This window comes from Protobothrops mucrosquamatus, unplaced genomic scaffold (genome assembly GCF_001527695.2).
Source record: "Protobothrops mucrosquamatus isolate PMUCROS unplaced genomic scaffold, P.Mucros_1.0 scaffold5274, whole genome shotgun sequence".
NCBI classification, from domain to species: Eukaryota; Metazoa; Chordata; class Lepidosauria; order Squamata; family Viperidae; genus Protobothrops; species Protobothrops mucrosquamatus.
The window spans coordinates 1-25,117 of NW_015391140.1; the positions used below are offsets into that span (position 1 = coordinate 1).

General features: G+C 43.2%; 1 protein-coding gene across 1 annotated transcript in view; it reads right to left on the reverse strand.

Annotated features, from left to right (window-relative positions):
* Positions 1–295: 295 nt before the first annotated feature.
* LOC107299685 (laminin subunit beta-1) overlaps positions 296–25,117 on the reverse strand; it is a gene marked incomplete at both ends in the record, with an annotated part of 47,680 nt that continues 22,858 nt past the window's right edge. Inside the window, 12 exons of the mRNA XM_015829032.1 lie at positions 296–516; positions 2,567–2,936; positions 10,657–10,753; positions 12,116–12,333; positions 15,847–16,071; positions 17,519–17,682; positions 18,533–18,764; positions 19,672–19,815; positions 21,230–21,434; positions 22,638–22,758; positions 23,723–23,850; positions 24,616–24,774. Coding sequence (XP_015684518.1) covers positions 296–516; positions 2,567–2,936; positions 10,657–10,753; positions 12,116–12,333; positions 15,847–16,071; positions 17,519–17,682; positions 18,533–18,764; positions 19,672–19,815; positions 21,230–21,434; positions 22,638–22,758; positions 23,723–23,850; positions 24,616–24,774 — 2,284 coding nt within the window. The remainder of the gene's footprint in view (positions 517–2,566; positions 2,937–10,656; positions 10,754–12,115; positions 12,334–15,846; positions 16,072–17,518; positions 17,683–18,532; positions 18,765–19,671; positions 19,816–21,229; positions 21,435–22,637; positions 22,759–23,722; positions 23,851–24,615; positions 24,775–25,117) is intronic.

Sequence of the window (25,117 nt, forward strand, 5' to 3'; positions counted from 1 at the left end):
GAACGGTCACTAAATGAGTGATTGTAAGTTGAGGACTCCTTGTAGTTTGGAGAAGCGGTCTACGAAATTAAATGCACGACGCGGCCGTGATTAAGCACGGCCCCATGAAGCCCAGTTAAGTTCGTTTGACAGAAATCCAGGTGACTTTCATCCATTTAAAATATTTTCACCGCTTCCCAAGCCCAGATCCTGCCTCAAGCCTTTAGTTCGGGCCAGATGCTGTGAAATGTTCATGAGATAGATCCGCTGAGGCTCCCTTCCCACCGTTTCCTTTCTGAGCCAAAGCCAGATTTACCCGGCCAAAATTCTTCGAGGTTCTCAAAATACAAACCTCGAACATCGGAGATCTTTATGAACTCCAGCTGTTCGGCAAGTTCCTTCACAGCATTGTGTAAACTCTTCGCATCTGCCTCTAAAGCCCTCAGCTCAGCCTCCACGGCGCTGCTGTCGTTTGCCACGGCAGACAGCTTTGCTTCGACTTCCGTTATCTTTTTGGCCACATCTGTTTTTAGCTTCCTGTGAATCCCAAAAAAAAACGCCATTAATGCGCCGCGACGCAAACCCGGAATCTAAAGACACATTTCAAACGATTTCCCTTCTTCCCTGTTCAGGGTAGATTGCAGGACGTCCTCAACATACGACCACAGTTGAGCTCAGATTTTCTGTTGCTAGCTGAGACAGTGGCTCAGGTGATTTTTTTTCCGCCCCGTTTTACGACCTCGCTCACCACAGCTGCGAAGTCGGAGGTCCCCAACCACCGGTCCAGCAACCGGCCCGCACAAACAAGCAAAGTCCCATCTGTGGGATGCAGGCAGCACACGAAACCTCGCACTTTCCGGTCCGTGGGAAAACCTCTCTCCACGGACACGGCGTGTCCCCTGGACATGGCGACCGTCACAAATATGAGTAATCCGAATATAAATCACGTGACCATGGGGATGCTGCAAATGGTCATAAGACCGAAAAACGGTCCTAAGTCACTTTTTTTTCAGCGCCCTTGTAACTTCGAACGATCACTAAATCAACTGCTGTTAAGTCGAGGACTAGCTGTATTTTGTTATGATGGTCTTTCCTCCTAGATGGGTGTATTTGGGGTTGTCTGCTTTGCAATATCATGGCTTCAGGAACACAAAATGGAAAAAAAATAGCTTGGGAAAACAGCACACTTTGGCATTCCATAAGGCTGCCGTAACGTGCTTGAATATTGCCAATGACGTATGCTGCGTTGGCTCATGGGCCCGTCCCTAATTTGTTTCATGCCCCAGATAATAAACCATCTGTGTGAAGAACTTTTTGCATAAGCCGTAAGACATAAGCCGCGTTCTGTGAAGGGAAGTGTTGCACAATGCAGTCTTTCAAAGTCTCCAGAAAGTCTGTAAAATAGGCGAGGACAGAAATGTTTAGAGAAATGGCTGGGAAGCAAATTTACTCCAAGTTGGCAGGTTTAACTCCGCTTCCCAGCTGGGCCTGCTCTTCTCCTACATCGACAGATTCATCGGTCTCACCATTTTGCTTTCCCAGTTGAAAAGAGGAACAAGAATAAGAACAAAAACTAGTACAGGGCAGAATAGGGAAGGGAGGGGAGGGGAGGGAAGGGGAGGGGAAGGGAAGAGAAGAGAAGAGAGTGGAATGGAATAGAGAATAGAATAGAATAGAATAGAACAGAAATACAGAACAGAACAGTAGAATAGAATAGAATAGAATATATAGAATATATAAATAGAATAGAATAGAAATACAGAATAGAATAGAAATACAGAATAGAATAGAATATATAGAATAGAATAGAATAGAACAGAATATATAGAATAGAATATATAGAATAGAATATATAGAATAGAATAGAAATACAGAACAGAGTAGAATAGAATAGAATATATAGAATAGAATAGAATTACAGAATAGAATAGAATAGGAATAGAATAGAAATACAGAATAGAATAGAATAGAAATACAGAATAGAATAGAAATACAGAATAGAATAGAATAGAATAGAATAGAATATATAGAATAGAATATATAGAATAGAATAGAAATACAGACCAGAACAGAGTAGAATAGAATAGAATATATAGAATAGAATATATAGAATAGAATAGAATAGAATAGAATAGAATAGAATAGAATAGAATAGAATAGAATAGAAATACAGAATAGAATAGAATAGAATAGAATAGAATAGAATAGCTTTATTGGCCAAGTGTGAACAGACACACAAGGAATTATACAGAATCGGTAAGAACACCTGTTTGCTAATTCTTAGGTACCATCATTTACATTCAAATTCACAAGAAACAGTCTTTGCCGCCATGTTTCCATCTTTGCCTCCTTTTTTTCTCCCCAAGTTCTCGTTAAAATCGTTCAACCACAAGACACTCCGTCCTCCACGGTCAGGCTAATGGCAGGCAATGTTCTTTTATGCCGTACGCCATACTTACTCTAGCACGGATGATGTCACCTGCTTGGGTAGTGAAACGTCTGCAGGAAAGCAACCCAGCTCAGAGAGCCCCAAGGTGCCCTCACGTCAACCCTGCAGCTACAAATATTCTCCTTTATTCCTACTTACTCTGCTTCCTCCAAGAGGTCGCCGATGTTCTGAAGAGGCTCGGTCGCCGGATTTTGAGCAATGATGCTTTGGATCTCGTTCAGCTTTTCCTGCACCGAGTGGAGGGTCTCTTGGTAGGGGCCGCTCACCCCCGCGATCTTCAGCACTTTGGCTCTTTCCAGGAATCTCTGGGTCTTGTTGGCCAACTCACTGACGATGATATCCCAGAGAGCAAAGCATTGGTGACAAGGAGCACAATCTGGAAACGTGCCGGCGTAGCCCCGGGTGCATTTATCACAACGGGGTCCTTCCACGCCTTCCTTACAGATGCACTGGCCACTTGACCGGTTACACTGGAGAGTCTGGATGCCTCGTGAATCACACTCACAAGCTGAACGAGGGAGAAACAAAAACAATTTAACACTAAAAAACCCGGGCTGTGGAAACCACGACGGTCAACCCACGACGGTCAACCCAACAGGACTCCTTCCTGTACACCTATAGCAGGGCTTTTCAACCAGTGGTACGGGTACCACCTGTGGTACATTGGCACCTGGCAGGTGGTACGTGACCATCCTAGAAAAGTGGTAGCAGGGGAGGGGAATGAGCTGAACCGGTGGCAGCACCGCACAAGCCTGAGCGAGAGACGGCTGGAGCTGCAGGGCTGTCAGGGCTCAGCGGAAGCGCCAGGATCAGTGCTGCTTTCCAGCTGATTGGCGCTTCTTCGGGGCTGTCAGGGTTCAGTGGAAGCGCCAGGATCAGCGCCAGGCTCCAGCTGTTGCTCGGCGCTGATCCTGGCGCTTCTGCTGAGCCCAGAAGAAGCGCCAATCAGCTGGAATGTTGCAGCATCTCCAGGGTCTTGTGATTTACATTCAGATGCTTGGCGACTGATTCATATTTATGACAGTCACAGTGTCCCAGGGTCATGTGAAGTGACCAAAACCTGCTGCAACTACCCAGCAGACGGGGGGAATAAAAACCAAACACCCCCCACCCCACCCCTGCTGCCAATCCTCAACAGAAATGCTCACAACAATGGAAACCTCGGACAGGAGGAAGAGCTCCACCGGGCAGGCAGGCAGGTGTCTTGCTCAGCTATGGCTTGGGGGGCACTTTGTTCAGTGCCATTATAACTTCAGTCACTAAGCGAACTGTTGTAAGTTGAGGACTACCTGTACTTTATTACTTTTTTCCTTTTTTTTTTGGTCAAGTTTTTGACACCTTGCTGGTGGTACTTGGATGTTGCCATATCCTAAAAGTGGTACAATGGGTGAAAAGGTTGAAAAGCCCTGACCTATAGAACCGATTTGCCATTACGACATTAATGTTGAGTTAATCTCATAAGATGATCTGTTTGTTTGATAACATGGATGTGATTAGTTATGAAAATTAGCTGGATGAAATTTGAATTCTGTCAAATGGATTGAAATGATTTAAGGTTGGACTTTATTTTGTCAGTTTAAAGAGATTGATTGATGGATGGATGGATTAGATACGCATAGGATAGATCAGTGATGGCGAACCTTTTAGAGACCGAGTGCCCAAACTGCAACCCAAAACCCACTTATGTATGGTCGGGTGCCAGGTGGGCATGGCCCATTGGGTGGGTGTGGCCCATTGGGTGGGTGTGGCTGTGGTGGTAACGGCAGACTGGGTGAGATTAAAAGTTCAATCAATCAATTCCAACTTTGCAAGATCTTTTTTTTCCCGTGAGAAGTTGAAATTGATTGATTGATTGAACCTTTTTTTTTTTTGCACATGGCAGTGAAGGCCTAAAGAGAAAAGGTTTTATAAAACCCAGATGAAGGCCTAGGACTGGGGCGATGGTGCATGTGCCCAAAGAGAGGGCTCTGCGTGCCACCTGTGGCACGCATGCCATAAGTTCGCCACCACAGGGATAGATTAATATTTTATTTTAAATAAGGGATATTAGTGGAAGAAGAAATAAATAAGATCTATGGATAAAATTAAGGAATTAGAATATATTTGGAAGGGATACCCGAATTGATAATGTTTGTACTTAAAAGTTATTTTGATTATGGTAGTGTAAATTTATAAAGCTTTAAAAACAGGTTTAGGTTGAATAAATTTAAGCTAGAATTGGATTGTTTTAAATAAAATACGTTACTTAAGGGAAAAAGAGAGGGAATCTTTGATGTATTGATTGAATTATGTATATATGTTTTGTCTGCGGATGTTTGACCACCCTAACACCACGGTATGTCTTGAGTACTTTGTTTTAAAAATAAAAAAAACAATAAAACTTGTCTTTTTTTAAAAAAAAGAACCGATTTGCCCTGGAGATTTGGATGGACTTGATCCTTCCAGAAATCCTCAAAGACCTGGCTTTTCTCCATATCAATGTAGCTCTGGTATGGGTGGGGGGTGTGTGTCTGTTTTTTAAACTGATTTGGATAATGCACTAACTAAATTTTCAATCTTTGCTCGCTGCCCAAAAGTTCTACTGGGGAGATGGATGGGCAAAGAAACTTGTTTAATAGATAAATAAAATGCTAAACATTTTAGCATTATTATTTTTTTAGCATTTTACCTTCATTCCCCCTCCCCTCCTTCTTGAGAATATGAAAGGACATTAGATACAAGCTGTGGTACCCTCATTTGGTAGACCTTCAAGTCTTCAACGCTCCAGTTAAGACTTTAAAATCTCTTTTATGTTGGACTTAAAAATTGATACAGAGGAGTGTTTTCTGCACGGAAAATCAGAATTTATAATATTAATTGCAGTGGCAATAGTACTTAGACTTCATAGTGCTTTACAGCCCTCTCTAAGTGAGTATATTTGCCTCCAACAATCTGGGTCCTCATTTTACCGACCTCAGAAAAAATGGAAGGCTGAGTCAACCTTGAGCCGGTCAGGATCGAACTGATAGCAGTCGGCAGAATTAGCCTGCAATACTGCATTCTAATCACCGCTTAGATTTCTTTTTCTTATATAATTTTGATGCCCAGTCTCCGTTTTGAGTACAGCTCATGGTCCACTCAGATCAATGACACAATTTCCATCCATAGAAATGGTTCTAGATCACGTTCATCAGTGACCTACTAAGAGAATCGGCAGTCAACAGCAATTTTTGTTGTTGTTAGTCTACCCCCAAATAGCCAGATAGGAGAAAACAAAACTGGAAAACGCTACCGCTGAAAAACTTTGTTTAAACAAAGACCAAAACAAATGCGAATCTTCTTTCCGCCACTGTGAAATGTCAGTTGTTGTACAATGTAATCCAAATGAAATCACAAGCATATATATATATATATGTCAACATTCCGATTTTCTTTGGCATCTGGCAAACGAAAGCTCTTAGAAATGCAGCGTATTATCCAATACTCCCCTATACATTTATCGTATAAGTGGTTGATAAATCTTTCAGGAAGTCGTTCAGAATTTTACGTTCAACTTTCTGGTTTCCGAGCACTTTGACTGTTGAAGGTTCTTCTCCAAATAATCAAAGTTCTCATTAAAAAAAAAAAAGTGACGGTGACCAAAGGAAAGAGAAGGAAAAAAATCACTATTTCCTTAAAACACATTCACATTCTTTAGCCCCATTTGTAAAAGGCCATTTAAAGGAGCAAATGACCTCAAACAAAACCGCTTCTCTTGTGGAGAATTTGACCAACAGGGAGAAGAATTTGACCAACAGAGAGAAAGGAAAAAAAAAAAAGCTGGTTCAACTTATCTTGGTGCAATTTTAACAAAGTGGCCTTTTTGTTCCCAGAAATAAAGGCCCAACACATACATAGTGCTTTATTTTCTTCAAAGCCACTGCGGCATCCCTACTGTGAATGGCCTGGCTATGGAATGTATCTGCCCTCTGGCAATTCATTTTGCTTTGAACATTAGGTCTGGGTGTGGGGGTAGACATGGGGGGAGGAGGTCCCACTTAACCCTTAAAAGGTTAGTTTTGGAGAATTGACTCATGAATCAATCGAAATCCGGACTTGGATAAACATTGAAGCCATCAGTAGATGAGTCTTCCTCTTGAAGATTCCCAAGTCCATTAGGTTACGCTTTCTATCCGTTTTACTGATCCGTAGCCCATCTTTACTATTTTTATGAATATCTCAAGGCGGTGAACATGTCCAACACACCGTCCTTCTCCTATTTTTCCCATAACAACAACAACTATGAGGTGAGTTGGGTTGAGAGAAAGAGACTGGCCCAAGGTCATCCAGCTGGCTTTCATGGATAAGGCAAGACTAGAACTCATGATCTCCTGCTGACTGACCCAAAGTCACCCAGCCAGCTTTCGTGGTTAAGGCAAGACTAGAACTCATGATCTCCTGGTGACTGACCCAAAGTCATCCAGCCGGCTTCCGTGGTTAAGGGAAGACTAGAACTCACGATCTCCTGGTGACTGACCCAAAGTCACCCAGCCAGCTTTCGTGGTTAAGGCAAGACTAGAACTCACGATCTCCTGGTGACTGGCCCAAAGTCACCCAGCCAGCTTTCGTGGTTAAGGGAAGACTAGAACTCACGATCTCCTGGTGACTGACCCAAAGTCATTCAGCCAGCTTTCGTGGTTAAGGCAAGACTAGAACATGATCTCCTGGTGACTGACCCAAAGTTACCCAGCCAGCTTTCATGGTTAAGGCAGAACTAGAACTCACAATTCGAGGCCCCTTCCAACTCTGTTGTTCTGTATTCTGATAAAACTACTGTGTGCACGTCTTGATTCAAATTGGGAGCATCCAGACCTGTTTTGTGATTGGCCAGGCCTACCAAGGCGACCATTTGAAGGACAGCTCTTTGGTGAAACTGACCAGGTCTGTATTCTTCACATTCCAAACATACTTAAACCTCCACCAATATTGGAACAGAATAAAACGCACAGGGAGAATGTAAACATGTCTTAGTGTGAACGAATAAACAATCAACGCTCAGATACTCTATCGTGATATCACCATATATATATATATATATATAAACATGGGTTTGGCAAGTCTGAGCACCATAGATTAAGGAGGATTCAGGAAAAACTGGAACATGTTCAGAGAAGAAAGCTGTCAACTGAGCACTCAAAACTACATCCTTTGAAGAAGGATCGAACAAACTGGAACGTTTAATCTTGAGAAGAGAAAAACCAAAAGGGGATAGGATAACATTCTTCAAATACCTGGGAGGACACCTGGCAGAACAAGGTCAATTACACTGTAAACTACATTCCAGAATGCAGGACAGGGAATATAAGGTTTAAGCTACAGGAAGGCAGTTTCTGGCTGAAGGTAAGGACAAACTTCCTTCCAGTTAAGATCGAGTTTGTTAATTTGGGAGCTAATTATCCAGCCATACGGTAGCTCTCCTTAGTTGAATAGGTTAAAGTAAAGGCTGGACAGCCATATGCCAGGGACTGCTTTAAAATAGATCTCTGCACAGAAGAAAATGTTGGATCTGATGGCCTAATTTGTTCACTCCAATTCTACAATTCTGTATTTAAAATCCATAGAGAGAGATACATAGAAATGGATGATAGATAGATAGATAGATAGATAGATAGATAGATAGAGAGAGAGAGAGAGAGAGAGAGAGAGAGAGAGAGAGAGAGAGAGAGAAGGAGAGAAATGGATGATAGATGATAAATCTATCTAAAATCCATAGAGAGAGATACATAGAAATGGATGATAGATAGATGATAAATAGATAGATAGACAGAGAGAGAGAGAGAGAGAGAGAGAAGGAGAGAAATGGATGATAGATGATAAATCTATCTATCTATCTATCTATCTATCTATCTATCTATCTATCTATCTATCTATCTATCTATCTATCTATCTATGTCTATCTTTATATCTATATCCTATCTGTCTGTCTGTCTATCTGTCTATCTATCTATAGACAGGCCGGCGCAGAGGCAGGCGGTTACATAAATCGGCTCCCAGATCTCCTTTTATTCCAACTCTGCCGACGTCGGCTGCCGACGAAAGCTTAGTGACTTTTTATCTACTGGCTTGTTTGCATTAAACGGTCTGGTTATTTTATCCTGGTGTTCACTTTTCTTTTAATTTGTATTATGATGCCCAGGATTCGCATTTTTAGTATTATTAAGGTCTATCTATCTATCTATCTATCTGTCTGTCTGTCTGTCTGTCTGTCTATCTATCACGGCTGGCTGAGGAATTCTGGGAGTTGAAGTCCACAAGTCATAAAGGGGCCAAGTTTGAAGACCCCTGGTCTAACCTCTGTTCAAGCAGGAGACCCTATACTATTCTGGACTAATGGCTGTCCAAATGCTTCTTGAAAGCTTCCAGTGATGGAGCATCCACAACTTCTGGAGGAAAGTTGTTCTACTGATAAATTGTTCTGTCAGGAAATTTCTCCTTAATTCCAGGTTGCATCTCTCCTTGATTAGTGTCCATCCGTTGCTTCTTGTCCTGCCTTCAGGTACTTTGGGGAATAGGTTGACTCCCTCTTCTTTGGGGCAGCCCCTGAAATACTGGAACACTGCTATCATGCCACCCCTATATTTGTATTATAAATATATATATATATATATAGTAACGTGGTCTTGCAAGTCTGAATCCGTTTCTCCTCTTTCTTTTATCTTTGGGAGAACTAGAGTTTTTCTGAGGTATTTTCTCAAATTACAGTCCTGCCTCAGACTCAAGTTTCCTTCATCTGATTGTTGCCTTGATGATCGAATTTTCTCCTCTCCCTCCAGGCCATCCCCCTGGCCCACCACATCAGGATTCAACCCTTCACACCCACTCCTTAGTTCAGAAATAATGAAAAAATTATAGCTTTTAAACAAAAAACCCCCCGAAAGCTCTCAAATAACATGGAAGAATTTATCAATCAGTTTAAACCGGGGCCTCCAAGCTTGGCAACTTTAAGATGTGTGAACAGCCATTCTAGCTGGGGAATTCTGGGAGTTAAAATCCACAAGTTTTAAAGTTGCCAAGGTTGGAGACCCCTGGTTTAAACCCGTGAAAACAGGCGACACCTTAAAAAAAATGAGAAAGAAAAGACGGTCCTACCTTAAAAAAAAAAAAATGGTCAAAAGTATGAGAGTACATTTTGGCATCAGAGATTGTGCATTGAAAGACAGCATGTCAGCGTTACCTGATGCCTAGAAACGCTGTGTAATACACAAGGCCGGTAATATTTGGAAAGTATTAATCAAATCAAATTTAATTAAACGAATTAAATCAAATTAACCAATTTTTCAAAAAGGTTTGACTGGATTAGAGCTGCAAGTCATGAAAAAAACGTTATTTGTCTAAGTAGGATAAAACTATTGATAAAAAAATCTTGAACTAGCATTCCATGTTAAATTATAATTTAAAACTCCTAAGAAATAAACAATGGGAACCAAGGAATATATTCATTTGCCAAATTGCTTCAATGGAACAAATAAAATTACTGCATATAATGAACTGATTTAACCTTTTTCTTTCTTTCTTTCTCTCTCTCTCTCTCTCTCTCTCTTTCTCTCTTTCTTTCTTCCTTTCTTCCTTCCTTCCTTCCTACCTACCTACCTACTTTTTATTGCATATATAACTGAATTTTACAGTCTGCACCTTTTGGGCATTTTCAATTATTTCTATACTTTTAACACATTCTTTTTTTTTCTTTTGCAGGAGCTCACATTTGTTATAGTTCTAATTAAACAATGAAAAGAGATGTGTATCTAATGAAGACTACACTTTCCACTCTGCAAAATCTTATTTTATTTTTTTAACGGGGTTGTTCATAAACCAATATATAAATCCAACGATGTTAAATTTAGCCACACTAAAATTAAAACACCAGATAAGCTCACTGAGGCCTTTTAAAGTCCTTTAAGATAACACAATTGCAACATAAACAGACTAAGCCTTGTTAGCAAGTCCTGGATATATAACAAATAACGAAACATCAAGAGACTATAAGGAAGCTACTTTTATCTTTTCCAGTCTTGTGTCTAATTTCTTGCATTTAGACCAAATGAAACCAACGTGGACAATACTTTGTTTGTTCCCCATACATCATCACGAATCAAATCATCCACAGCTACCTTGGATTGTCCCATAATATCAGAACCACCTCCATTTATTTGAATATTTGAATGTAGCCCTTGAAAACAGGCAGGGAGAACAAGGAATAATAACATACTCACCTTGACAGCCCACAGTAGGGTCACCCCAGAAATATTCCTGACATTCCGTACAGGTGCGTCCCCCGAATCCTGGCATACATTGGCACTGCCCGGTGAACTATTAATTTTAAAAAAAGAAGGTGGAGGGAAACAACTTTAAATCAGTGATTAATCAATACTAAAGCCAGGCTGGTCATAATACGGATCCATAATTAGGAACTTTCACATTTTTTTTTTATTATGGGCAATTCGCCCAGCCTCTCTTCTTCTACTAATTCTATCCCTTCTAAATCATGGCGGACACTATGTAAGAAGAACATAGAATATAGAATCATAGGGCTGAAAAGGACCTCAGAGGTCTTCTAGTCCAACCCCTGCTCAAGACAGGAGCCTTCTACCATCCCAGTCAAACGGTTGTCCAGTCTCTTCTTGAAAACCCCCAGTGTTGGAGCATCCACAACTTCTGGAGGCAAGCTGTTCCACTGGTTAATTGTTCTCACTGTCAGGGAATTTCTCCCTACTGCTTGTTAAGATTTCTCTTAAACAATCTTCTGCCCATTTTTAATTGTCCTGCCCTCAAGGAGAATAAACCAATCTCCTCTTCTTTGTGACAGCCCCTCAAGTAGTGGAAGACACTCATCATGTCCTACGTAGCCCTTCTCTTTGATAGGCTAGACCAGGGGTAGGCAACCTTGGCTCTTTTAGGACTCGTGGACTTCAACTCCCAGAATTCCTGAGCCAGCCTGACTCAGCTTGGAAACCTCTCCCTTTCCCCTGAGCGTGGCTGACTTAGGAATTCTGGGAGTTGAAGTCCACGAGTCATGAAGGGGCCATAGTTCCCCCCTGCTGGCTCAGGAATTCTGGGAGTTGAAGTCCACAAGTCCACGAATACTGATATATAGCTATTTGTCATATGCTTTTTGTCACTTACTCAGGGTGTCTGTGCAAGGCATGATTGAAAGAAAGTCAAGATGGAACCCATGACCCAACCAGCTTTCATGCCTAAGGCGGGACTAGAACTCACTGTCTCCCTGTGATTGGCCCAAAGTCACCCACCTGGCCTTCTTGCCTAAGGCAGGACTAGAACTCACTGTCTCCCTGTGATTGGCCCAAAGTCACCCAGCTGGCTTTCTTACCTAAGGCGGGACTAGAATTCACTGTCTCCCTGTGATTGGCCCAAAGTCACCCAGCTGGCTTTCTTGCCTAAGGCGGAACTAGAACTCACTGTCTCCCTGTGATTGGCCCAACGTCACCCAGCTGGCTTTCTTGCCTAAGGCGGAACTAGAATTCACTGTCTCCCTGTGATTGGCCCAAAGTCACCCAGCTGGCTTTCTTGCCTAAGGCGGGACTAGAACTCACTGTCTCCCAGTGATTGGCCCATTTCCTGGAAGATGAGTTTGGATCTCATTGGTCTGGAAATCTTAACCCAGCCAGAGTTGGTCTCCACCTGCCACCCTTAGCTCCGACAAAGCTTCCTCACCTCGTTGCAGGATGGCCCGAAGGAATGCTCCAGATTGCAGGCGCAGGATTCGCATCCGGTCCCGCTGCTCAGTTGCCATGTGTTTGGAGCACAGTGATCACAATTCTGCCCGACCACGTTAGGGAGACACTGACACTGGCCCGTTTCTCTCTCACACTCACAGTCTTCGGCGCTGCTGCAGCGCTGATGTACCGTCCCCAGATAATTGCAGACACACTCTGGAAGGGAGGAGTAGCAAAAACTACCACCATGTCTTGCAGTGTGTTTGTTGGAAGAAGAAGTGATACCCAAAAAAGGGAGAGAAGATCTCAGATCTCACACAACCGTTGCAGCATCCCCATGATCACAGGATCAAAATTCGGGTGCTTGAATTAGGCTGAAGAACTGGGGTTTTTTTATCTACTAGAACAGGGCTTTTCAACCCGTGGTACGGGTACCACCTGTGGTACATTGGCACCTGGCACGTGGTACGCGACCATCCTAGAAAAGTGGTAGCGGGGGAGGGGAATTATCTGAACCGGTGGCAGCACTGCACAAGCCTGAGCGAGAGACGGCTGGAGCTGCAGGGCTGTCAGGGCTTAGCGGAAGCGCCAGGATCAGTGCCGCTTTCCAGATGATCGGCGCTTCTTCGGGGCTGTCAGGGCTCAGCGGAAGCGCCAGGATCAGCGCCAGGCTCCAGCTGGAGCTCAGTGCTGATCCTGGCGCTTCTGCTGAGCCCAGAAGAAGCGCCGATCAGCTGGAATGTTGCAGCATCTCCAGGGTCTTGTGATTTACATTCAGAGGCTTGGCAACTGATTCATATTTATGACAGTCACAGTGTCCCAGGGTCATGTGAAGTGACCAAAACCTGCTGCAACCACCCAGCAGACGGGGGGGGGAGGAATAAAAACCAACCCCCCACCCCACCCCTGCTGCCAATCCTCAACAGAAATGCTCAATGGAACATTTGGAACAATGGAAACCTCGGACAGGAGGAAGAGCGCCATTGGGTGGGCAGGCAGGTGTCTTGCTCGGCTGTGGCTCGGGGGGCACTTTTTTCAGTGCCATTGTTAACTTCGAACAGTCACTAAGCGAACTGTTGTAAGTCGAGGACTACCTGTACTTTATCACTTTTTCCCTTTTTTTTTGGTCATCATGTTTTTAACACCTTGCTAGGATGTTGCCATATCCTAAGAGTGGTACAATGGGTGAAAAGGTTGAAAAGCCCTGGACTAGAGAGGATCCTAAACTCCCAATTAGTGGGCTAAAAGAAGATTTTGAGACAAGGGGAAATTATTATTAGATTTAAAAATAGTTGGAAAATAGTAAAAAAAATAAGGGATTAATCTGTTTAATATTGAGGACTTAGACCTATAAGGGAAATTCCTAACTATTAGGAAATAGATTTGAACTATGGATTAGCCCAAATAATATAGATGATGGATTTGTGTTAATAAAGGATACTCTATTATTAAGGTGGTGAGGTACTAGGGTGAGAAATAGAAAACGTTTATGAAATAGAATAAGAATATATTTAAGTAATGTGTATATCTTAGACATTACAATTTTTATGAAGCAAGACAAAGGAAATTTTGGTTACCCAAAATTTAAACATTATGGATCTTAAAGGTGAAATTGGACTATTGTAATTCAAAACTAAAAATTAGGTAAAACTTAATAACAGGCTGTGGATTGTTTATCAAGATCTACTAAGATATGTTTAAGGAAAAAAATGTATCGATAAATGTTATAATGAAGATTTCACTGAGTTTGATACAATTAGAAATTTACTAGCTTAAATACGACATAACAAATGTTAAGGTAAACAGAGAAGAAATTGTGATGATGTAACCTGAGATATGTGCTAAAGATGTTGTTATTGAACTACTGATTAACCCAATCACCACGTTGCCTTCCAAATACTTAAATGTAAAACTGGAAAACCAATAAAATATTATAAAAAAATAATAAATTCGGGTGCTTGGAAACTGGCATGTCCTTATGACAGTTGCAGTTGCATGACAGTCACGTGACCACCAGTTATAAGCTCCCCAGCTGGCTTCTGACCAGCAAACTGATTCGCGTGATTCGCTTAAAAACTGCAGTAATCGTGATTTAACAACGGTGCCAAGCAAGGCCGTAAAATGGGGCGTGATTCGCTTAAAAACTGCAGTAATCTGTTTAACAACGGTGCCAAGCAAGGCCGTAAAATGGGGCAAAACTCACTTCACAACTGCCTTCCTTAGCAATGGAAATTTTGGGCTCAGTTGTGGCTGTAAGTCGAGAATTACCTGTAGTGGATACAGTGAGGAAATCCTACCAATCGTTCTGAGAAAATAAGATGTATAATTCCAAAGAACTGGAGAAAACTATATTAGGCTTATTTCAGTAGCCATACCAGCTTTTTTCGGCTAATATCCATTCCTTAATTGCTAGTCTATTAATGTGTGATTGGTATATACAAGTTTAAATAGGTTATCCCTCTATAAGAAGCATAAAAACCGATGCCACATTAAAGGAACTGATGTTTTTCCTATTCTCACATCCTCTTCCTACTGATTTTTTTTTAAAAATCCATTTTTCCTCAACACAATACATTTCCCCTCTAATGTCTGAAGATTGGAAGTCTTCCATTGATAAAGAGCAACAATAAATGTTAATAAAAAGAACTTCCCACTCCTCAAAGCTTCTTTTCAGCCTACACAAAAGTTACCAAGCTAAGCAAACCCATTGCACAACGTACTTCTTTGGCATTCTCAAGATAAGCCCTGTCTAATTAGATGTTGGGGTTAAAATCTGAGAGCGCTCGTAATCCACAAAAGCCTATTCATGCTAAAGCAGGCTCATCTCTTGACCTTTGATGAGTTTTATCTTCTCCATGGAGGAATTTTCCAGTATGCTCCAGTAAATTACACCCTGCCCTGGAATTGGAGAGAGGCTACTATGCAACCTAGGGGCAGATTCCCAGAAAATTAAAAAGGATTTCTGATTTGCAGGTGAGGAAATGACTTTGTCCCCTCATCCGGTGGTGGGATTCAAATAGGCGAACAACCGGTTCCCTGCATGGATGCCGCTTCCGGAAGTCCGTTCTGGGCCTGGGCAACAAAAAATTAGCTACCGGTTGTGCCGAATTGGTGCGAGCTGGCTGAATCCCACCACTGGTCCTCATCCTTCCCAAATTCCATTAGTGAAATGGGTACCATTTAGATTTTTGAAGGGAATAAAGCTGAAAAGAAACTTTTAAGCTCATCGTTCCTTAATTTGTAAGGCATGCCTTTATGGGAAAAAAATTGCCTGCGATGCTCGCATGAGTGGGGCCCTATGCACCTGTGATGCTCGCGCAAGTGAGGTCTAACTGTCTGCAATGCTCACGCAAGTGAGGCCTAAGCGCTCATGAGGCTTGCACGAGTGGGGCCCCAAGCGCCTGCGAAGCTCACGCAAATGTGGTAGTGAGCCTCTGCGATGGTCACGCTAGTGGGGCCCCGGGCACCTGTGACACTTGCACAAGTGAGGCTCGAGGACCTGTGACACTCAAGTGAGTGGGGCTGTGTGCATGCGTGCACATGCGCATGCACCAGCCAGCCATTCACATGGCCCAGTTGCAAATAGTCCACGGACCGGTATTGGGCTACAGCCCACACCTTGGGGACCCCTGGTGTAGAGCTCACGATTCAAAAGCTGGTATCTTTGCAAATATCTAAGGCCAAGTGGGACCCCCAACAGTCAAAGGCGGAGGTCCCCTGTCCACTTACTTCTGCAATCCTGCTGAAGAGCCCATCCGTAGTAGCCAGGTTTACACTCTTGGCAGTGTTGGCCCTGGGTGTGAAACAAACACTTGAGGCACAAGCCTGTCCTCTTGTCACAGGCCTCTGGATCAGAGGAATCGATGTTGTTGTTACACTGGCAGGGCTGGCAAGTCCCACGAACCTCTTCGGGGTTTCCAAAGAAGCCAGAGGCACATTCATCGCATCGGCTTCCTGTTCAAACCAGCAATCAAAGAAAAAGAAAAAAACCATCAGCAAATTGTTATTTATTTATATCCTGCCTTTGTTATTTTTACATATAACCCCAGGTGACAAACGTAGACAACACACCTTCCTCCTCCTATTTTCCCCACAACAGCCCTGTGAGGTGGGATGGCTGAGAGAGAGAAGAGACTGGCCTGAGGTCACCCAGCTGGCTTTCATGGAGAAGGTGGGACTAGAACTCACAGTCTCCTGGTGATCGGCCCAAAGTCACCCATCCAGCTTTCCTGGCTAAAACAGGACTAGAACTCATGGTCTCCAGTTTTATAGCTTGGTGCCTTAAGAGGTGGACCAAACTGGCTGAAATCCAGCCACGAACCAAAGTATGAACGTATGTGAGTTAAGAAGCAGGACCCCCATCTTTAACTCTTTGTAAAGCCTCACCATTCTTATAAGGGCACTGGACTGGAATACTTATTAACATGGAATAGATCATTAAGATGTAGCTGAACAAAAAATTAATAAATGTTACTGTATATGAATAGAATGGAGTGGAATGGAATAGAATAGAATGGAATGGAAAATATAATAAAATAATAAAATAGAAATAGAACAGAATAGAAAATAGAATCGAAAGAACAGAACAGAATAGAAAACAAAATAAAATAGGAATGGAATGGAATGGCATAATAGAATAGAATAGAATAGAATAGAATAGAATAGAATAGAATAGAATAGAATAGAATTAGAATAGAAAATAAAATAAAATAAAATAGAAAATGGGAATGGAATGGAATGGAATAGAATAGAAAATATAATAAAATAAAATAATAAAATAAAATAGAAATAGAACAGAATAGAAAATAGAATAGAAAGAACAGAACAGAACAGAACAGAAAATAAAATAGAAATGGAATGGAATGGAATGGAATAGAATAGAATAGAATAGAATAGAATAGAATAGAATAGAATAGAAAATAGAAAATAGGAATAGAATGGAATGGAATAGACCAGACTAGAATAGAAAATAAAATAGAAAGAATAGAATAGAAAATAGAAAATAGAAAATAGGATATAGAATAGAATAGAAAATAGAAAATGGGATATAGAATAGAATAGAATAGAATAGAATAGAATAGAAAATAAAATAGAAAATAGGAATGGAATGGAATAGAATAGACCAGACTAGAATAGAAAATAAAATAAAAAATAGAAAATAGGAATAGGAATACAATGGAATGGAATAGACCAGACTAGAATAGAAAATAAAATAGAAAGAATAGAAAATAGAATAGAATAGAATAGAATAGAATAGAATAGAATTCTTTATTGGCCAAATATGATTGAAGGTTGATGAGGCTACGTCTGCAAAAAAAAGTCTGGGAGTTGAAGTCCACAAGTCTTAAAATTGCCAAGGTTGAGGACCCCTGAATTAGAGTTATTTTACAACCCCACTTACCTTTATATCCTGTCTCACAAATGCACACCACTTGTAACGTAATCCGGTCTTGATAACAGCCACTGGCAAACTGGCGCCCACTTTCCGGACCATCTGGGCACGGGCAAGGACGGCAGTGATCCCCTGATCCCAAGACTGGATCTCCATAATAACCAGCAAGGCATCTAAAATGTTATAGTACGAGGCTTATCACAAGGCACACGATACAGCACGGATGTACTGAAAATAGTACTTATTTAGTGCTTAGGGTTTTTCTCTAAGCGCAAATATAAAAAACGCAGCCTACAGCTCTTTTCACTGGGCCTTTAAAAAAAACAAAACACCTCCATTTATTTGTTTATTCCATTTTTATCCCACAGTAATCTCACAACTCTGGGTGGTTACTGAGTCCCTATAAAAGGAGGGCCTGTCCCTCTTCCCGAAGCATGCTTTGTGAAAAAGTTCTGTTTTTAATCGCTTCCTAAAAGCTACCAGAAGAATTCTGGGAATTAGAACAGAATAGAGCTGGAAGGGACTTTGGAGGTCATCTAGTCCAGCCCCCTGCTCAAGCAGGAGAACCTAGACCATCTCAGGCAAGTGACTGTCTAGTCTCTTCTTAAAAACCTCCAGTGATGGAGCACCCACAATGTCTGGAGGCAAGCCGTTCCACCGGTTAATCATCCTCACTGTTAGGAACTTTCTCCTTAATTCCAGGTTGCTTCTCTCCTTGATTAGTTTCCACCCGTTGTTTCTTGCCTTGCCTTCTGGGGCTTTGGAGAATAAGTTGACCCCCCTCCTCTTTGTGGCAGCCCCTCAAATACTGGAACATTGCTATCATGTCACCCCTAGTCCTTCTTTTCTCTAGAAAGGCCAAACCCAAATCCTGCAGCCGTTCTTCGTTATGTTTTAGTCTCCAGGCCTTTGATGAAGTCCACAAGTCTTCAAAAGTTGCCAAGGTTGTAGAGTCCCCGATCTTAAAACTGGCACGCGCGCCCCTTTTGAAAACCCAAGTTCCTAGCCCAAAAGAACCCGTACCTCTCACAATTGGGGCCTGAGGTGTGATCGCGACAATGCAAGCACTGGCCACTGTAGGGATCGCACTCGTCCGCGTGACCGTTGCACTGGCAGGGCTGGCAGCTTGGGAACCCCCAGTATCCGGGCAAACATCTGTCGCACTGGCGGCCGTAAACTCCGTGGAAACAATGGCACTGCCCGGTCTCCGGGTGGCAGAAGGCGTTTGCAGACGCTTGGACGTGACACTCGCAGGCTAAAAAACAACAACAAAAAAACAGAGATATCAGGATGAAATGGAAAGTCAGCACCATCCATGATCACCTAGTGGTGGCTTTTTAAATGTCTGGCTAATTCAGGGGTAGGCAATCTTGGCTCTTTTATGGCTCGTGAACTTCAACTCCCAGAATTCCTGAGCCAGCCACGCTGAGGGGAAAGGGAGAGGGTTCCAAGCTGAGCCATGCTGGCTGAGGAATTCTGGGAGTTGAAGTCCACAAGTCATAAAAGAGCCAAGGTTGCCTACCCCTGGGCTAGTTCATTACCACCGTGAGGCAGACTAAGTCTTCGTCAATAGAAGAGAATACTTGTAGGCCAGGGTTGAACTGTGAGGTCCTTGGTGCTCCCTGAGCTGGGTGGTTTTCTTGCAGATGTTTCATTACCCAACTAGGTAACATCATCAGTGCTAGAAGGGAGGGGGATTTGCAGGGAGGAGGAGGAGGAGGAAGAGGAGGAAGAGGAGGTGGAAGAGGAGGACTGTGGGGTCCTTGGTGCTCTCTGAGCTTGGTTGTTTCCTTGCAGACGTTTCACTACCAAACTAGGTAACATCATCAGTGCTAGAAGGGAGTAGGGTTTGTGGAATGATGGAGGAAGAGGAGGAGGAAAAGGAGGAGGACTGTGGGGTCCCTGAAGTTGTTTTCTTGCTGACATTTTTTTTACCCAACTAGGTCACATCATCAGTGCTAGTTTGGTGATGAAACATCTGCAAGGAAACCACCAAGCTCAGAGAGCGCCAAGGACCCCACAGATTTGTCTTTTCATTTTAGTTCATGAGGATTTTTACAGATGTGATACAAGAGAGAAACCAAAAGATTCTTTTTTCTTAATTCTTGCCAAATAACATTATAGAACAGCATCGGGGTCTCCGGAACGAAGACAGAACTTACGTTTGCATCCAGTGGGTCCAAAGCCAAAGGTGCCCGGGGCGCATTTATCGCATCTTCGGCCAACCACATTGGGTCGACACTGACAATGGCCTCCGTTGGGATCGCACACTGAACTCAGCGAACCTTGTGGGTCACACTGGCAAGCTTAAAAAAAAAAAAAAGGAGAAAGATAGATATTTGGAACAAGTTATTCATTCATTCCTTCATCCCTTCGCTTATTCCTTCAATTTGTATAGCCTCCCACGTGACTCTGGCTGCTGAACAATATCAAGCGAAACTAAAAGAATCGCACCACACAACAGAAACTGTGTGAAAATGCAGAAAAGCCAAGGAAATGGCAAATAACTTGCTAAAACGGCTGACACAGGCAAACAACAGTGATGCAAAGTGCTTCTCTGGGTGGTTTAACCCCAGTCTTCATTCTTTATAAAGAAGACGTGTGGTATTTATATGGTGCCTGTTGTATGTGGCTTTTTCGATGTTGATTGGGGTGTGTACCACCACCCCAATCAACATCATAACATCACCAGACAAAAAACAGCACAGACTCTGCTGGAGGGAGGCTCCCCAAAGATGGGCTCCAGAATAATAGTAGTAGTAGTAGTAATAGTAGTAATAGTAGTAGTAGTAGTAGTAGTAGTAGTAGTAGTAGTAATAATAATAATAATAATAATAATAATAATAATAATAATAATAATAATAATAATAATAATAATAANCCAATGTTGGAACATTCACTGCTTCTGGAGGCAGGCTGTTCCACTGGTTAATTGTTCTAACTGTCAGGAAGTTTCTCCTTAGTTCTAGGTTGTTTCTCTCCTTAATGAGTTTCCATCCGTTGCTTCTCGTCCTGCCTTCAGGAGCTTTGGAGAATAGCTTGACTCCCTCTTCTTTGGGGCAGCCCCTGAGATATTGGAAGACTGCTATCATGTCCCCCCCTCGTCCTTCTCTTCGTTAAACTAGACATACCCAATTCCAGCAACCCTTATTTATATGTTTTAGCCTCCAGTCCCCTAATCATCTTTGTTGCTCTTCTCTGTACTCTTTCCAGAGTCTCAACATCTTTTTTACATCATGGTCCAAAAATCCGAAAGCTTGGAAGACCAAAATCTCCGATTCCGGAGATCGACCCAGATCGGATCCTGTAACACTATCCTGGGACACGTAGATCCGCCTTCATTTGAGACAAATCCTAACAGTTAGAGAGGTTGCCTGAATTTAGAGCAGTAGTTCCTCAAACTCAGCCATTTTAAAACTGGGTGGACTTCAACTCCCAGAATTCCCCCAGACATTATGGAGGAACTAACTCTTCCCTTCTGGAAGTGGCTGAGATTGAGAAACCCTGGTTTAAAAGGGCTAATTTGGGGAGAAGCAACCGTATGTACTTACCGTATGTTCAGTTTTCAACCAGGGCTCTCCAAACATGGCAACTTTAAAGCCTTGTGGGCTGCAGCTCCCAGAATTCACGCTGGCTGAGGAATTCTGGGAGTTGAAGTCCACAAGTCTTAAAATGGCCAGGTCTGGAGACCCCTGTTCTCAACCAGGGACACCTACTTACCCAATGCGGTTTCATGCAACAGGGCTGAGATGCTAAAAATTATATTCCTGCAAACATCAGTCATGGGCGTTTTGACAACGCTCCTGCTGTTCTCCAAGCAACGGTATCTTTGAAAGGTTTCCCACGCGCTGTTGGTTGTCACGTCGTCGCCTCGGCCTCCAACCGTGAAGAGGTCCAGGGACTTGCAATATGGCATGAGGACAAGCTGCAGAACGAGATTAACCAAGCCTTATTGGTGTATTTTAAGATGGACCCACCCAAGTGTTGTATCTTCCGAAGATACGGTCCCAAGGAGTCACAAGGAACGCTCCCTACGCGGTTGGGCTTCGTCCATTTCTTCAACCTCCTCTCACGTGGCAGAAGCCAATTCCCAAGTTGCCCCCTGATAGGGGCAACTTTCTGAGAATTCCAGCAAGAATCCCAGAAAAATAAATTTAAAAAAATACAAAGCGGAACTCATGTTCCATGTACAGCTTCGTTAAAATGTAAGACAGCTTATTCTGTGGGGTCCTGGGTGCTCTCTGAGCTTGGTGGTTTTCTGGCGGACGTTTCATGACCCAACTAGGTAACACCATCGGTGCTAGAAGGGTGTGGGGCTTGCTCTCATTTGAGAACCCCACTCCCTTGTAGCACTGATGATGTTATCTAGTTGGGTCATGAAACGTCTGCAAGAAAACCACCAAGCTCAGAGAGCACCAAGGACCTCCACAGTCCTCCCCCTCCTCCTCCTCCTCCTCCTCCTTCTCCTCCACTCTGCAAACATCCCTCCCTTGCAGCCCTGATGATGTTACCTACTTGGGTCATGAAACGTCTGCAAGAAAACCACCCAGCTCAGAGATCAGCAAAGGACCCCGCAGTCTTCCTCATCCCTCCCCCACCTCCTCCCCCTCCCTTCCTTCTCTTCTTCCTCCCCTTCTCCTTCTCCTCCACTCTGCAAAGATCCCTCCCTTCTAACATTGATGACGTTACCTAGTTGGGTCATGAAACGTCTGCAAGAAAACCACCAAGCTCAGAGAGCACCAAGGACCCCACAGTTCAACCCTGAGCTGCGAATATTCTCTTCTGTTGATGAAGGCTTAGTTTGCTTCACGTTGGCAATGAACTAGCCCAGGGGTAGGCAACCTTGGCTCTTTTATGGCTCGTGAACTTCAACTCCCAGAGTTCCTGAGCCAGCCACGCTGAGGGGAAAGGGAGAGGTTTAAGCTGAGCCATGCTGGCTCAGGAATTCTGGGAGTTGAAGTCCACGAGTCATAAAAGAGCCAAATTTGAAGACCCCCTCCCAGATTTCCTCAGACTGAGAATCTCCAGAGACATTTGTGCTAAAATGTAGGCTCGGAGGAATTCTTTCTGTGGCGCATTCCTCGGTGGCTACGTTACACCTAAAGGGCTGATCTTAGCGTCCACTTACTGAATCGATGAGTGTGTACGGATTTTCCACCTCAGAGTTTAAGGAGTACTGCGGGAGCTCCAACCGAACCGTGTAATTCAGGCCTTTTTCAAAGCACACGGGGCGTGGAAGGACGGCATACCTGTGTTAGCAACAGGACACCCATGAAGGAAAAATAATGTGGCATATCCCAAGTCATACATTAAAAAGCACTGGGTTTTCTTTGAGACTGTTGGTTAAATCAGGGGTCCCCAGTCCGTGGACCGGTCCCGGTCCGCGGCATGCCAGCAACCGGTCTGCACAAACAAGCAAAGCCCCATCCGCGGGATGCAGGCAGCACACGAAACCACGCACCTTCCGGTCCGCGGAAAAACCTCTCTCCGTGGAACTGGTCCCTGGTACCCAACAGGTTGGGGACCTCTGGGTTAGATGACGCTGAGTTTTTTCTCTTTACTGTTCTTTTGTTTTATACCTCGATTTACAATCCTTTGTTTACAGGCTGTTCAAAGTTCAGGAGCCGTGGTGGCCCAGCGGTGAGAATGCAGTATTGCAGGCTAACTCTGCCCACTGCCAGCAGTTCGATCCTGTCTGCTCAAGGTGGACTCAGCCTTCCGTCCTTCCGAGGTCGCTAAAATGAGGACCCAGATGGTTGGGGGCGATAGGCTGAGTCTGTAAACCGCTTGGAGAGGGCTGTACAGCACTGTGAAGCGGTATATATAGTCTAAGTGTTATTGCTAAGTTACAACGGCACTGGAAAAAGGGACTTACAACTGGTCCTCACACAAGCGACATCTCCATGATCACAATTTGGGCATTTGGCACCAGCATGTATTTATAAAAGTTGCCAAATCCTGGAGTCCCATGATCACCCGTTGCAGCCGTTCCCAGCTATTTTCCAACCAGCAAAATCAACGGGGAGAAGAGGATTCCCTTAACAACTGCTTGATTCATTTAACAACTGCTGTTAATTCGCTTCACTTGGCAAAAAAAAGATTATAAAATGGGGAGCGACACCCATAGCAACCGCGTTGCTGAACAACAGAAATTCTGACCTCAGTTGGGTTTGTAAATTCAGGACTTATCTGTACTTCTCGTTTGAGACTCACCTGGAACCGGGAGATAAGGATACCTCTTGATTGTCATCGTCAGGAACGGTATTGCCACATCTACTACTAGGAGGAATTTGGCCCGGGCGATACACGCTGATGGTAGCTTTCTCCCACTGATCTGGTAACTAGGAAAAAATGATCCCTGTTCATTTCAAAACTCAAAATACACGGCCTGGATATCCATCAGTGTTGTCTCATGCAGGAATTAGGAGTACGTGAACAATACAGAATTTCTATGCAACCTTGCTTTGGAGCAAAGGAATTGAAGGTAGACACACATTATCAAATTGCCAGTCCTACAAAAGCCAGTTTGATCTAGTGGTGAAGGCACAAGAAAACAGGAGACTGTGAGTTCAAGTCCCGCCTTATCCATCAAAGCCAGCTGGGGGACCTTGGGCCAATCACCAGGAGACACTGAGTTCTAGTTCCGCCTTAGCCATGAAAGCCAGTTCGGTGACTTTGAGCCAATCACCAGGAGACACTGAGTTCTATTCCCGCCTTATCCATCAAAGCCAACTGGGTGACCTTGGGCCAATCACCAGGAGACTCTGAGTTCTAGTCCTGCCTTAGATACAAAAGCTGGCTGGTTGATCTTGGGCAAGTTCCTTTCTCTTAGCCCAACAAACCTCACACGGTTGTTATTGTGGGGAAAAACAGGAGGAAGAGGAAGGTGTGTGGGATATGTTCGCCCCCTTGAGTTGTTCATAAAAATAACAAAGGTGGGATAATAATTTAATTAATTAATTAATAATTAAATAAAGAAGTAAACAAAAAATAAACAGTCAGACCACCAAGTGCACAGATGTTTTAACTCGGCAGGTTTTAAACGTCTCCCAAAACATCGGCGTTCCTCATTGCGAGGCCGCGCGATTCCCTCAGCAGCCATTTACCTGAGGCTCATATCGAATCAGAACATCATATTCCATAGAAAACGGGATATTGTCAATGTAGAATTCCAAATAGGCTCCTTCGGGCACTCTCACAAACCCTATTCCAGTCCAGGAAGGTACGCGATCTTGAGAATAGAGGCGCTCAACCAAACTCACGCCCTACAAAAGAGAAGCAAATTATTAGCAGCCAGAGTTGTGTACATCCAGAGAAGGAAGGACTCACAAGTTGCTTCAATGGACGATTGGGTGGTAAAGGGAGTGGAATTGGCTGAGAGGGTGGGACTGACTTCTCTGATTAAAAAGGAGAGATTTTTTTGGTCTAATTTCCTTTCTACTTTATTTGTTGGACATTGGGCTAGAAACGGAAGGAAATGAACATTTAATTTGGGGATTTGACAGCTTGAACTGTTGTGGTTATGGGAAAGGGGGGATTAAAATAAAATAAAATAAAATAAAATAAAATAAAATAAAATAAAATAAAATAAAATAAAATAAAATAAAA